Below are 15359 nucleotides of genomic sequence, written 5' to 3' on the forward strand. Positions count from 1 at the left end.
GTTCATGCAAAGACACGCTCAGATATCACCGAGGAAGTACACTGCAGCACTGAGGCAGACCAAATCACTGTGCTGGTAACAAATCAACTTCTCCTCATCAGCAACAAAACACAAGTCAAACTGTTCTGCTGGACTTCAACTGCAAACAGGCTCTAAAGCAGAAAGAAAAAGACAAGTTCATTCTAGTGTTGACAGGCGCAAAGTGAACAGGATGGTGTCAGGATGTGTCCTGCTTTCCAACAGCTCATTCAGCTCTGGGGTCAACTTCTAGAAGAAGCCATCTATGTGAAATTAGAAAAACCATCTCTCAACAGAGGAGGAGGTCTGCGACACCACCTATCTCCAATTTACAATGCTGCCCTTTCATCTCTTCCCAGGAGATTCCACAACTTAGCCTCTAAGGAAAACTGGCATTCACAAAGGACCCCATGTGACTCTAACGACTGTCGTTACAACACAACAGAGCAGTAACGAAGTCGAAACCAACTTTACCATCCCCAACGACTGTCTCAACGACTGTCGTTTGTCACAATGGAACACTAAACGAGCTTATGACACCACTGGTCATGTGAATGCCTCCACAGAGGTTAAATACCTGGGTCTCCACACCAGCTAGTTGGACTAGTCCCAGCCTAGTCAAGCGAGCATGAACTGATGAAGCCTCTTGGATGAGAGGTGAAACGTCTTCAAAGACAAATAACTAAGTCCAGTTGCTTTCGATTGAATTTCCTTGAGATAACCATGACCTGGATGAATGAGAATATTCACAGGCAGGATGGAGTTACCTTTACCTTTAGTTATTTTTCTCTTAGCCACAGTAAAGCACAGCAAATTAAAGTACAGCACAGGGATCCTGAATTCTCTTACACGTTTCAAGTACTAGAGAAATCTACCTTAAAGCGGAACGTCAAATCTGATTGTGCAAAGTTATGCCGGTCTGATCAGGTGGGCTAGGCAAAACTTAGTTAAGCTCTTGTCAGCTGTGTTGGAAGCTCACTCAGTCACTACCTCCTGTATAACAGACACTCAGCAGTGTACTGTACAGACTGTACTGCATAGCCACCACTAATTATGGTCATTTATGATTCATCAACGACAGGTGTTTACTGTTTTTGCACCTACAAAATGTGATACATCACATTGTAGTTTGTGTGCATGATATGTCTTTTCTATTGTGGGAATTACTGAGGTCACTATATAGAGCATACACATTCAGATAACACAGTGGAGGGTAAATATAGTGCACTATATAGCAAATATCTTCTCTGACAACCCTGTTGTCTGAATGATTATTACTAGTATATGTAATTACCACATTTAAAAACAGAGAGTAATTTAAGAGTTTTATTATTTTTTTTATTTACACTAAAAATGGAAAATAAACATTTTGAATAAAGTGCTGCTCTTGAGTTACAACAGCAAAACCTCCATACGGCCTTTAATTAAAAAGCGAGCAACAAAACCATTGCACAGTACACCCATAATTTGTGTGAGTATTGTTTTTGTAAGAGTCCTTTAATTCGACCAACTATAAATGCTGAATATGCAGAATTGTATCTTCACTGAATATGTTTGAAAAGTTTAAATGAAAAACAATATATGTGGAACCCAAGTGGCTTTTTGTGGCTGAGTCCATTTTTTAGGGGCAACATTTTCAGCGTCTGATTTTGAAGTAATCCAAATGTTTTCAGATTATTATACATTGTTTTGTTATTACTAATTACAAACACTGGCATGTACATAGCAACAAAGCACTACTTGTAGCAATATAACATGTTTTATAGCCAGTTTTATGGCTTTAATGAACTCAACAGGAAAAAAAGCACACTACTTTCCTAACAAAAACATTTCATTGACTGAGAAATCCTTGTATTTGCAGGGAATTCTGGGAAAATGGCGAAACTCCAGCTGCAGGACATTTAAAACTGTATCTCCAAACATGAATACAGAAAGCGCTGTGCATCGTCCAGGCAGAAATGATGCCACAGCCGATCAGTCTGTATCCTGAGAGAAGGAGCTGGACCTCAGCAAGCGAACAGCAAAACCTCATGTCGCTGTTGCTTTACCTCACCAGCTGCTCTCGCTTCTGACAGCACAGCATGTCTGATGACTAAGGCCAGTACAGGCCTGACAATGATTTGAAATCTCTCTGTAATCTGTTCACTAACTGCCAAGTTAGGTGGAGCTCCACAAACATACAGGGCCTGTATGCTTGTGTCTGCAGGCCTTGCGTCAATGTCACGCACAAGGTCACTTGATTTATCCCAATGTGACATGAGAAATGACCTCAGGGAAATCTGAACGAAGCTTCTTCTTCCTGCAAACTCTTTGTCCATTGGTAAACAAGCAGAAAACTAGTGCTCACAGGAACGGATCAATGATCCCCTGAAATTGAATTCTAGTCATTCTACTGGCCTCCTGAACTTTCGTCTAGTGCTACAGTCAACTGGTTCCTTCCTTTTAAATAACACATGAAATAAATGGCTACTTTTGAATTAAATTAGATGTGGGTATTCATTGTCTCTTGAGGATGAATAATTTTGTTTTCATTGACCCCTGGACTTTTCCTGATAGCAGCAATAATTTCTTGTGCCATGATTTCCACTTCTACTAAAGAAATACATCATCTGTGTGTTGGGCTCTGTTTCTGGTATTTTTCCATTATGTGTCATCTCCCCCTCTCCTCTCTCTCTCACTGTATGTGGGTGTGTGTGTAGTGTGTCTCCCCTCAAGCCTATCCGGAGCAGAGCTGGGCAGTCCTGTATCTTTGACCAGATTGCCAAATTGCTACCTGGAACTTTGTGGTATTCATGTCAGGCTGACTCTCAGTGTCATAGTTTTGTCCTGTGTTGTTTTGTGGATTTAATACCCGTTTCCTGTGTTCAGGCTCTCACTCCACTTCCTTCTTCCCTGGAGAAGGACAGACTGCTGCCCATGTTGGTCGAGTTATTGTTAGCTTTAATTCCAGAGACTTGTGCTTGTGAACTTAACTTTTGGAAAACTTCCTTATTTAAACTACCAACCAACCAATCTATTGGACTTCAGTGTTCTTCTTTTGGGGTTCCATTTTTGTCTAAACCTTAACAAAACAATCTGGCAAAATATGGACCCTGCATGAACCAACTTATTTCCGGCAGGCACTCCCAGCTCATGGCACCATGCTTGGTCAGCACAACCAGGCAATTACCTCTGTTTTGGAAAGTAACCAGGTGCTGTCAACTCAGTCCTCTGACCTAACCCATCAGACATCTCTCTAACCATTGCTTCCTCTCCAGCCGCTACTCCTCCTACCACGACAGCAACATCTATCCTATTAACCACCCAGTCAACTCTCTGGGACTCCCACGTGGCAGATCCTCGGTGATCTTGACTGCTGCCGCGGTTTCTTTTTACAATGTTTACACGGTGTTTAAACAAAGACCTCTGACTTTTCTTACTAACCAGTCTAAGGTAAATTATATTCCAGGGTTTCTAATGGACAGAGCTTTAGATTGGGCAGAGGCCATTTTCTCATGTGAACTTAAACTTACTACTTCTTTTGAGACCTAAGTTTAAATGAACATTTTAAAGTAGGTTGTTTGATCACACTGACTATTTTGGAAACGCCTTTAACAGACCGTTGTCAACCTGCACTGAACCTGCTAACCTAAACAGTCTTGTCTCTCTTGCTATTAGCCTAGATAGCCAAATATGATAACCAGCCTAAATAACCAGGAAGATGAGAGCAACCACTCCCAGTCCCTCTCACCCTCCTCAACACCAACCCTCCAAAATTTGCTTTAGAGGAGTGGAGGCACTGGCTGGGGACTGAGATGCCTTTTTTTGGTCTGGACCAATCGTAGTTAACATTAAGTCAGCCAAAAGGCTGAACTCTGGGCAAGCCAGGTGGCCTTTGTTCTTTAACCAATTTAACTTTTCCCTGATATTGACACCCAAGTCAAGCAATGTAAAACTTGATGTGCTTTCCTATCAGTTTGCCGAATCTGATGGTGATTTATCTCCTGATCCTATCCTTCCACCTAGTTTAGTGGTGGCTGTGGCTGTGTTCCTGTGCAAGTGAATCAGCTGTCCATGAAGCTCAACAACACGACCCTGACCCTGGAAACAGCTCTTCAGGTTGTCTTCACACTCCTGAGCTGGTACAATCCCAGGTGCTTCAGTGGGTGCACACTACCAGGTTGCCATCGGGAGGTACACCAAGCTGTGTCTCCTCAAACGCCATTTCTGGTGGAGGTCTATGGGAGCTGACACCAGGGAGTATGTGTCTGGTTGCACCGTCTGTGCCTACAACAGTACATAGATTTTCCAAGGTTGTACATTTCACACCTCTGGCCAAGTTACCATCAGCTCAAGAGACTGCCAACTTATTGGTTAACCATGTTTTCAGACTTCACGGCATCCCTTTGAACATTGTTTTTCTTCAAGTCACCAAGTTTGAAAGGACTTTACCATCACCCCGGGGGCCTCAGTCAGTGTAATCTCTGGATTTCATCCAAAGACTAATGGACAAATGCAAAGAGCCAACCAAGATCTTAGTCTGCCCTCTGGTGTTTTGCATCCTCCAACCCAGCTTCCTGGAGTGAACACCTATCCTGAGTGGAGTACGTCCATAATTCCCTGACCAGCTCTGCCACTAATATGTCACCCTTTGAAGGATCCTTGGGGTGCTTTTCCCTCCCAGAACACAGATTTGGTGGTACCATCTGTACAACACCACCTTCGGTGCTGTCACAAGTTCTAGAGGGATGCCAGGGTGGCACTGCTTTTTGCACCTCGGAGGCCAACCAGAGGATCATGTCAGGTCCCAACCCTCCAGCCATTAAGTAGAACAGGAGGTTTGGTTATTGGATAAAGACACATCTCTCTGTTTTTTGGGTCTGTTCTCCATTGTTTAAACAGTCGGTCTTTCTGTGGTCAAACCTAGCTGAGAGTTCATCCTACTTTTCATGTCTCTCAAATTAAACTGGTATCCTCCAGCCAAGCTTTGCCCTCCCTCCGAACTCCCTGCACCTGCCCCGCTCATCAACAATTTTCCCACCAACAATTTCATCTCAATTCATCTCAATTTTCATCTGATTTTAAATAATGTTTTATTTCTCTGATCATTCGATCTCTCTCTTTGTGCAGACAAGAGGGCAACTTTGAATTGTGTGTTTTTAAACACCAGCCGAAACATTCTGCACATTGTGCCTTTAAGTGCAACTGGATGATTATGTTCCCCTGGGCTGGGCGCAAAAAGGAATATACATTGATGAGCCACAACATTAGCGCCACCTGCTTAATATTTTGTGGGTCCCCTTTTGTTCTGCAAAAACAGCTCTGACAGAGAAGGGGCACAGCACATCTGGGGATATTCTGTTGGATCCTTAGGGTCCATTGCATTGTGCCTGATCAGTGCAGTGCTTTTCAGCAAAACTTTGAAGCTTAAAGGAACAATAAAGAAAACACATTTCCAGTTTTTTTGTCTTGTTTCCATGTATTAGTCATAAAGCAGACATGACCACAGGCTCACTTCCTCCTGGTGTTCTCAGTCGCCAACTGTAACAGCAATGTTTACTTTTGGCATCAATTGACATGTTTTGAATTTTGGCTGAGAAAAGTTTGGTTCTCTCTTCTCTGTATGCATGAAGCATCAGGGACATCACTAAAGCTCAATCTGCTGTTACAGATAGCCAAAATGGCCTTCACACTGCTGAGAAAATGCAACAACAGGGGCAGAAGTACAAACTAGCATCTGGTTTTTCCGAGTAGCAGCTCCACTAGAACCACAGAGTCTGATGTCAGAGAGGTGTGTAAAGTTGGTATGTGCACTACTTTCTGTGTTGTTGGTGTGTGTGAAAAATCAAATGAAACAACAATGGCAACAGGAACATGGGATCAGCTGATTAATAATTTATGTGAATGTATGCTGTTTGTATGACTCAGCAATCTCTTGATCACAGTTTATACAAATCATTATGAAAATGACTGCCATATATTTGTGACAATTTTACCAAAAAATGTAATTGCTGTGGAGTATAACTGTAGAGTATATTTGTTATTTATACTCTAAAATCTGTGAAAACCTCTGATTATGTTGAACGAAATTCTTGCTTTCTTTCTCCACTTCCTGCCTTGTTACATCAAGGGCAAAGCATCTTTCTGCATTGGCACTGAACACTGACACTGGATGTGAATGATGAGGTGAGGAATTGTCATACTTCCTAAGGATACTGGGGACCTTTTAAACATAACTCATTTTAAACTGAGCCCAAAGACCAAAATAAGGAACAAAAACAGATGGAATGTCCCTTGTTGAAACTGCATTTATTTGACCCCAGTGTGCATGTTTTTTTTCCATAATAAATTGCTCTGTGAAAGCTAGTCCATAAAAGACCTTGCTGTGATTTAGAAATGCACTATTTCAACAGTTCTCTCTTCCCTTTTGCTACTGTACCCAGTAAAAAGTAACGGTAACATTTACTTGTTTGAGTCCACTGAGTACAGCTGCATTGTGTCCCACCTATGATGCAGTTGCTTCATGTGGCTTCATACCTCATTCTAAATGTTTCAAGAGTGTAGCATTTTGTCTGCTTTTTGTTGTCTGTTCATATAAGATATACTATCAGCACAGGTGTTTTATTTTGAAACTTGATCCTATTCTCTATACTTTTCCTATGTCTGATTTCCTGCCTAACTCCACTTGCTCCATGCAGCTTGATGCACCTTCCATCAAAAATAGACCAGCTGCATATTTTAAGCAATGCCTGTTAAGCAATGGTTGTAATGAGTCCCAGCACAGCTAGAACATGACAGATTAGGTTTTAGAAAAAAAAACCAAAACAAAACAAAAGATGATTTCATGGGATGGTGCGTGAATAGCATGCGAGGACATTTTACTTTTCATTTAACACATTTTAGGATTTTTGTGTCATTTTATGCCCCATTTAATGACTTTCAGAAGTGAAGGGAGGTGAGAGCACATCTGACACATGTGACCGGGCAACTCTGGACCTGATCTGAGTTCAGATGAGAAAATCAATGGTCAGAAATACAAATAATACCATGAACATGAACGAGAAAGGTCCTCTGAAGGGAAATGAGTGAGGTGCATGGCAGAGTCAGTTTGTCAGTTAAATTAGGTTTTACTGTGATATCGGTTCAGTGAGATACACTGAGATGGTGTGAGGGTGACGGAAACATGTTTTCTCCCATCAGAGGTGAGAACAATGAAGTTTACTTCACCACAGAGTGTGATGAAAGTTATTTGAGGGATCTCAGTACGTCCTAGCAGATGAGAGGTTACTGAGAAATGGTGGTTGGAAGCTGCAAGACAGGTGACAGACAAAGCAGAAACTGAGAGGATCAACAGTTAAATATGGAAATGAAATAAATAATTATGGCTACAATAAATAATAATAAATACTGTTATTAATAAAATTATTTCAAATTGATGTTTTTCATGAGACTGCATTTATTTATTTAACAGGACTTTTATTTCCTAATGCCATATTTATTTACTTCAGGGCACTTTTATTTCATAATGCCACATGTATGTATTTATTTATTTATCTATTTCATGGCTCTATTTATTTCCATTTGAAATATGCAAATGAGGCGGCATGGTTATCTTCAGGTCACAGCAAATGCACCAGATAGTGAAAGCCATTGTGCAGATAGGACAGGAGATGTTAGCGGTGTCAGAGATAACATGCTGACCTTGCTGTGGAAACTGATCAACATGGCTTGTCAGGAGACATCATTTTGGCATGCACTGAAGATTTTGTAGAAGTATTTGGGTGGATAAGTGCTCTACGGAAGAACAATATATATGAAAAAGTCTTAAATTGGTTGAGACTTCTCGAGTACCAAGTTAATGTGCAAGACGTCCAGGAAGTAGGAACCAATTGATGGAACGCTCACGTGTTTCGCACTTATCTTATAAATAGTTTGGGAAAATGTGTTTCTGAAAACCAGCACGGTGGTGCAGTGGTTAGCACTGTCGCCTCATAGCAAGAGGGTTCCAGGTTCGAATCCCGGTCTGGGCCCTTCTATGTGGAGTTTGCATGTTCTCCCTGTGCCTGCGTGGGTTTTCTCTGGGTTCTCCGGCTTCCTCCCACAATACCAAAAACATGCACATTAGGTTAATTGGCTACTCTAAATTGCCCCTAGGTGTGAGTGTGAGAGTGTGTGGTTGTCTGTCTTTGTGTGTTGGCCCTGTGATTGACTGGCGACCAGTCCAGGGTGAACCCCGCCTCTCGTCCGTAGTCAGCTGGGATAGGCTCCAGCTCCCCCGCAACCCTGACGGATAAGCGGTATAGAAAATGGATGGATGGATGTTTCTGAAAACATTTGAGGTGAGAAAAAAAATCACGCAGTTTCTGAATATACCTTCAGTTTAGAAAGACAGTTAATGCATTTTTGGCTGGAGTTTCGAGAGGTGTCTGGTCCTGCTGGACGCTGCTCATTTGCATGAAGTTGGAAAATTTCAGCTTTATGCAAATGACCTCAGCGCCCCTTCTCTCGAAATGTGATGCAGCGCTACCAGAATATATTGCAAAGCATTTCACATCAATATCAAAGGGGAATTGTGTAAATGACGGATCCTGCGGAAATGTACCTTTAATGTACCTTTTGTACCTTCAAAACCTTCATCGCAGGCCAAAAATGGTGCCATGAAATAAATCAATTTGGCATTATGAAGTAAAAGTCCTGCGAAATAAATAAATGTAGTCTTGGAAAACATCATTTTGAAATAGATAGATGTATTTATTTCATTTATTGTTTTTATTTCATAGCCATATTTATTTGTTTTATGTTGAATAAAATGACCCCCCATAGTTAAAGAAGGAGAAGAGGCCAACAGAAAATGTCAGCTGAACTGCATGGCACCTAATATATAAACTCTGATCAAATGCTTTCTCAAATTGTGCAGTTGTGTGTGCAAGACGCCTCTGAGAATAATCCTGATTTATTATACCTTGGGTCTCATTCTTGCAGTTTTCAAGGTTTATTTCCCGAGATGTGGGAACACTGTGACATACACCAAAGTCTGAGGGGACTATAAGTATGAGCAGTCAGAAGACTGACAGTTTGTCATTACTTTCCTGCAAATGACGACGAAGCTGTTTCTGAAATTAACGAAGCTGTTGTTAGAAATTGTTTTTTGGCCACTCGTGGGAAAAAGGCTTCAACAAACTGAAAGTGACCCGTGGCATAAGCTAATGTGTTAGCAGACATTTGCCTTTTTACGCATCCCGCTAATACACAAGAACAATTTGAGTCCAGCTGTTGAATGTTAAGTCCACTATTCACTCACTTGTCTCTTTGGGTCTCCACCAACTGAGAAAAATCTCTCTCTGTTTAGCTGCTAAATACTGCAGTTTCTGCACTAGCTAGTCTATAACAGTATCTCTCTGCCGTTTGGCGCTCGGCATTACTGTATAGTGGCTTCATCAGAGCTTTTTCACTGAAAACAACTGCCTTGCCGCTGCTGGACCTGAGGCTGAAGAGCATGGCAAGACTAAACCAAAACAATAAAACTTTGCACCTTATAAACCGGAGCTGAAAGAGATTAAAAATGTAAAGTAAATCTAGCGAAATGAGATATTTCACATGACTGAGTTGTTTTCATATTTTTTGCTTTCATATTTCATATATAGCTAGATAACTTCAGTGTCACTCCACATTATCCTCTTGATTGTTTGCATTGGGTGTACATCCCACCAGCGGATCTTCACCCCTCTGTATGGAGCGCTCAGTCATCATTGTCTCACTGAAGTTGTCTCTTTCTATTTGCTGAAGCGTTGTCACTGGCAACAAAATTTAATTTTGACTGATCGAACCTACCTACAGTATCTCAACTACTGAAGTAGAGGGAAAAGGGTGAGCTGAAAAAGAAATTCTCACTTTCACACTTTCCTGAAGCCAGGAGATTTTTACCTCAAAATCAATACACAGTTTACTGTATGTCATAAGACCATTCAGGGTTTAGCTTTGCTCCCACTCAAGTGGAATCTTGTCCCAGAGTTTCCCTCAGACAAAGCAGTATAAACCCTCCCCTTTATTGCTTTCAGTGAAATGGAAAATCAGGCAGTGCACCATGGTCCAGTGTGGACAGGTATGAATAACACCATCTAATCAGGTGGACTCTGCCCATTTCCCATAGGAACTTTTAAAAGCTCTGAGTCAAGCTGATAAGCAATTCATAACCTGGGCTCACACTGACAGCACATCGTTAATTGCACAAACACTGTGTATATTTACTTGTGTAAATTCACAGTCTCATGTAAAGATGACTTATGGATGAGGGCTTAAATGTGCATTGTAGAAGGCTTTGTCCCGAAGCAGGTTATTGACTTATAGAAGATTGTATTATTGACTAGAGCCACTTGCAGACAACTACCAAAGCCGCTAGTGAAAAAGTCTTGAAAAAGGTTGAAATGATTATTGATTATGAACGATTATTAAAATGTTCAAAGAAATAATACCCTACAGACAAAATGTTTGCTGTGGTATCTTCAAACTAAATGACTGGCATCACTATCAGCCTATAACAACCCATATGAGTTGTTACATATTCATACTTTACCAAAAGTTGTTTTGGAATCAGCTGCAGTGGCTGCAATTTAATCCTCTGAAGCAACTCCGACCGTCAAAGCCACGTCCACCAAAAGTGCTTTTCTTTTGCCAATCACCGACTGAGACTGTTTCAGTATGACACTCGTTAACCAGAAGCACAAGTCCCACTCAAGGAGAAGTCTGAAGTCTCATGGGAGGCGAGTTGTTGTAGTCACTGTCTCACTCTGACTCATGTTTCCACCAGCGTCCCTCTGAATTTCAGAGACTTCTCCCTGAGCGAGAATTGTGTTTTTGGATAAACAAAAAGGATTTTACGCTTTCACAAGAAAGGTCTGTCTCAATAGGGATCCTTTCTGTAAGGATGTCAGACACTTAGAGTAACAATCTCAGCTTATGATAGGCAAAAAAGCACTTTTCTTGGGCAGAACTCTGATGGTTGAAGTTGCCCCAAAGGATTACATTGCAGCATTTTACAGCCATTGCAGCCGTGTCACGAGCGCCAGCCGAGGAAAACTACTGCACCAACTCCAAAACTTCTCTTAAGTCTGAATCACGTTCACACCAAAATATGCAAATACAAGGCAAAGCTTTAAACATATCAGAATTCCTCTTTAAGCAATGTGAGGGAGATGAGAAGCAGAGTCACATCCACTGTTTAAAACCGAGGACCAACTAAGCATAATGCTGGCCTTATATCATTCTGAGACACAAATACATACAGCAGCTTGAGGCTGTAAAACAATACTGAATGACTCCAACACTGTAGCACTTCCAACATTCCAATGCTGAATGTGAGTGTGTTCTAGCTTGCAGGAGCTAGAGAGCAAGATCTTATCTTATTGTATCTTATCTTAACAAACACACGTATACATGATAGCAGGATCTGCTTTTGTTTCCACCATTCTACTTCCACTTTGAGCACAACTTCCTAAGGACTAATGAAGATAATTTGTTGAAGGTTTGCTAACTATTCGTATTCTCGCACTTACAAATGTCTGTTTTTCATGAACAAGACGTGTGTGATATATTCACATCTAATAAGAGACTGAACCAGGCGGATAAAGGCACTTAACAAAACAGAGATCTGGCTGTATGTAAAGCTGCAGTAAAGGCAACAGCACACACAAAATACTAATCCAGTACGTCTTCATAATGTGACAGGGCCGAACTTCTCTCCCAGACACACACACAGGTCCTCTGCTCGACCACAGCCTGCTTTTGTATGTGTGCATTCCCTGGGCACCTTGGCAGCACTGCACTCATGCTCTGTATTAAGTGGTCAAATCATATTCTGCAGACATTCTGCTTTTCTGGGCCTCCTTCCTCCTGTTGACTCACTGACAGTCGTTATGTAATTACTGCATTCAGGCCCAAAAAAAAAAGACCAAATCATGCACACAGACGCTGTTTTCCCCTTTCTTTTCCTCCTTGTGTCCGTTTCTCCCACCGCTCCCTGAGGCTTCTGTGACACCGGGCTCTCCACGCATACTGTGGCCGCAAATGCGTGCGTGGAATCCCTGAACAGTATCTCTCTCTCTCTCCTCTCATTTTCTATGTCTGTCGGTCTCTGTCTTGTTAATTCTCTGCCTCCGCCGGTTGTGACACCGCGGGGAATACTTGATGCATACGGATTGGCTTTGACACATTGCGGATCTCTCCACGGTGCTGAAAAGGGAGCAGGGTGGGAGGAGGAGGAGGAGGAGGAGGAGGAGGAGGAGGAGGGCAGCACGGGGAATCTTTTTAGTTTCCTTCAGGAGCGGCGCTGCACCAAGTACAGGGGCGAACCGGACTGACACGGCTTTCTAGCCTCTCTGTCTGTTTGCTGAAGAGAGCACTGAAAACGCAAGAAACTCCGGCTGTCGCCTGGAGGAGACTACTGCATCGCAACTAGTGACAATGTGGACGGTTGGAACTTACCATGTTGACTTCAGACACCATGTCAATACTGGCGATGTCTATGCTCATGCCAACATCCACAGGGGCGCCTGTATGTGACAGCAGAGTATTAGTAAGCATCGCAGCAGCATCTCATGCAGGTTACGTGAACAAAACGGGCACTGGTTGCTTTTACCTCCAAAATCAGGCCGCAGACGGATGTCATAGCCCTTCAGCAGCTTGTCCACGGTGGCTTTCACATATGACATATTGCTAGGCTCGTTGGCACTGAGGACAGAAAACAAATTTCATTGAAGAGGTAAGGAAATCTGTTTAAAATAAGACATGACACATTGAAGGTCTTATCAGATCTCACCTTTGCGCCCCGCAGACTACAGTCACCAGCAGGGACAAACAGCAGACCCCCCAGCGTCCGCGGTCCAGAGTACTCCACATCACTAACTCTGATCCTGCCAACGACTTTGACACAAGCTCTCAGGGATGCAACTTAGATTGCAAAATTATTCCAAGAGAAACGCATGCGCGTCGTTTTATCAACATCGAAGCGTCAGCTGCGAGGTGAGACAAGATTAGCCTGAAAGAAAATGTTGTCGAGATGAAAAATAACAGCCCATAGGTGCGGACGCTTCACCTGAGGAGTGAAGGTTGGCGCATGAAGCGGCGCATACAGGCTCCCAGCACTTCAGATGTCAATACACATGCAGACCCCCCCCTTCCTCCTCCTCCTCCTCCTCCTCCGGCAGCCCTACCAGCTTATTCCAACAGTCACAACAGCGTCCGATCTGCGTCAAGCTCGTCTTTCCGCTGCCGCTCAATTTGAAGACGTTAAATAATGAGCAGTGAGCGCGCGCTCCCCGGTCACCTTTAGTAAGCCGGAGGAGAGAGAGAGAGAGAGAGAGAGAGAGAGAGAGAGAGAGAGAGAGAGAGAGAGAGAGAGATGCTTCATGCAACACAAGCACATCTGAGGAGCTGCGCATTTTCGGGGCTCCGCCAGGCAACCCATTCAGCTCGCGTCACGGGCTGCACACCGGCTTAATTAATTGTTTAAAATCCTAGAAAACGCATTACAAAACGCAACGCACGACTAACTGATGAGAGAACAGATAAGACGCGGTGTACGGGAACTGAAATGGCTTCTGCTGCGACTGCAGGGCGTGAAGGGAATGGAGAAGAACTACTCTGAATTTAACCCGTCGTTTCACTGCCCCACAGAATAACACAATTTTATTCGTGAGGCTGTTGTTATTGCCATTATGTCAATGTTTAGTGCACTTAAATGAATAAATAAAATGATCCCTCACATCCTTCAGCCACTCACGGAACCATCTCTATATCCACTAGAAGGACCCCTGGAAACCCCTGAAGGGCCAGTGCGGCTTCGTTAAGAACGCCTGACACCCCTCTATGGGAACAATATTGAGTGAAACTAAGATGAATGAATATAGGAGACATGACCTTTTATCAGTTTCTGAGGGGTGGTATGCCAGAAGAAGTTTGTGAATGGCTGGTGAAAGTAAATATCGCTGGGTCATGCTTAGATGAGAGAATTATGCATTCATTAATGACTTACTTTCACAACTTGATTTTCAGTTGCTCATACGATTTAAGTCATTGCAGATCTTCTTTACTTCCACAGAGTCACATGTGGTACTGGGTACTGCAATGGAGTTTGCAGTAAAGTCTGCTGAGAATAGAAGAAGAAGAATCAGTATATATATTTTTACATACTCTGCTTTTGACCCATCCTTAGTTGAACACACACATGCAACACCCGGCAAATTACATGCAGTGAAACACACACAGGAGCGGAAGGAGCTTTGACACCGGTTAAGCTCGTGGGTACATTTACGTGTGCACGAGAGTGACATTACCCCAGAAGAAAAGCAAAACTGTGGCATGGTGCATGTCCTGATGCTTTCTAGAATCCGTGTGTACAAAAAACAAAAACTGGGTTACAGTGTAAAACATAAATCAACAGAATTTGATCATTTCCTAATTGTTTTTGACATGCTTGATTGAAAAAAGTACAAAGACTGATGTCACAACATTCCACAGGTGAACAGGTGAACAGGTTCGTTGGTAACAGGTGATACTATCATTACTGGGTATGAAAGCAGTAACCTTAAAAGGGTCAGTTGTTCACAAGCAAGGATCATAAACGTGGTCATAAACAATATTACACTGACTTGGTGACACTCAGTAACATTTTTTTTTTCCAAATGAATGCATTCTGTATTTATTTATTTAGTTTTAAACCTGGTCACAGTTTCCTTGAATCGAGATTGTTAAACGGTTCACCGGTATGTAAAAAACGTACATTACTTTTAGATTCCACTGCCATGTCTGAAGATTCAAATAATGAATCAAAGTGTACTCATGCATAGTATAACGGACTGAAAACTACACATGCAGTGCACATTGAATGATATACATATATTCATTTTATAGCATACAGTTTGTATTGTACACTGTATATTTTTATATACCACGCTTCCCTCTCCCCTCTCATTCTCTCCTCCAAATCACTGTGGGGCACCCAGAGGTGTCATCCACATGAGCAGATAACACCAGCTGCTGCTCCTCCTGTGCTCCTGCCCCCCCTCTGCTCCTCCTTCTGCTCCTGCTTTTCCTCCATCTGCCTCCTCTCCTCCTGCTCCTCCCTCTGACCACGAACAACCCAGTCACCAGGATAAATGTTAGCACTAAACACTTTTGCAAACCACAGATAAGTTGAAACTTTACATTTCATTATGTTTTAGACTTTACATTTCAGTTTCATGTTCTGTGCTTAAAAGAACAATATGCAGCAACATCCTAAAAAAAGTCTCATTAGGATTTAATAGCTGACCCAAAGTGTCCAATATATAAATGCTGACTTTTTAGGTCGGTGGCAATATGACAGC

General features: G+C 42.4%; 1 protein-coding gene across 1 annotated transcript in view; it reads right to left on the reverse strand.

The window, feature by feature from the left end:
• Nucleotides 1–13308, reverse strand: part of gabrb1 (gamma-aminobutyric acid type A receptor subunit beta1) — a 52550-nt gene extending 39242 nt beyond the window's left edge. The window contains exons 1-3 of the mRNA XM_046413301.1: nt 12812–13308; nt 12632–12723; nt 12478–12545 (exon numbers count right to left, since the gene is read on the reverse strand). Of these exons, the coding sequence (XP_046269257.1) occupies nt 12478–12545; nt 12632–12723; nt 12812–12891 (240 nt within the window). The 5' untranslated portion in view covers nt 12892–13308. The remainder of the gene's footprint in view (nt 1–12477; nt 12546–12631; nt 12724–12811) is intronic.
• Nucleotides 13309–15359: the final 2051 nt, after the last annotated feature.

Source organism: Scatophagus argus, chromosome 15 (assembly GCF_020382885.2).
Source record: "Scatophagus argus isolate fScaArg1 chromosome 15, fScaArg1.pri, whole genome shotgun sequence".
In the NCBI taxonomy this organism is placed as follows: Eukaryota; Metazoa; Chordata; class Actinopteri; family Scatophagidae; genus Scatophagus; species Scatophagus argus.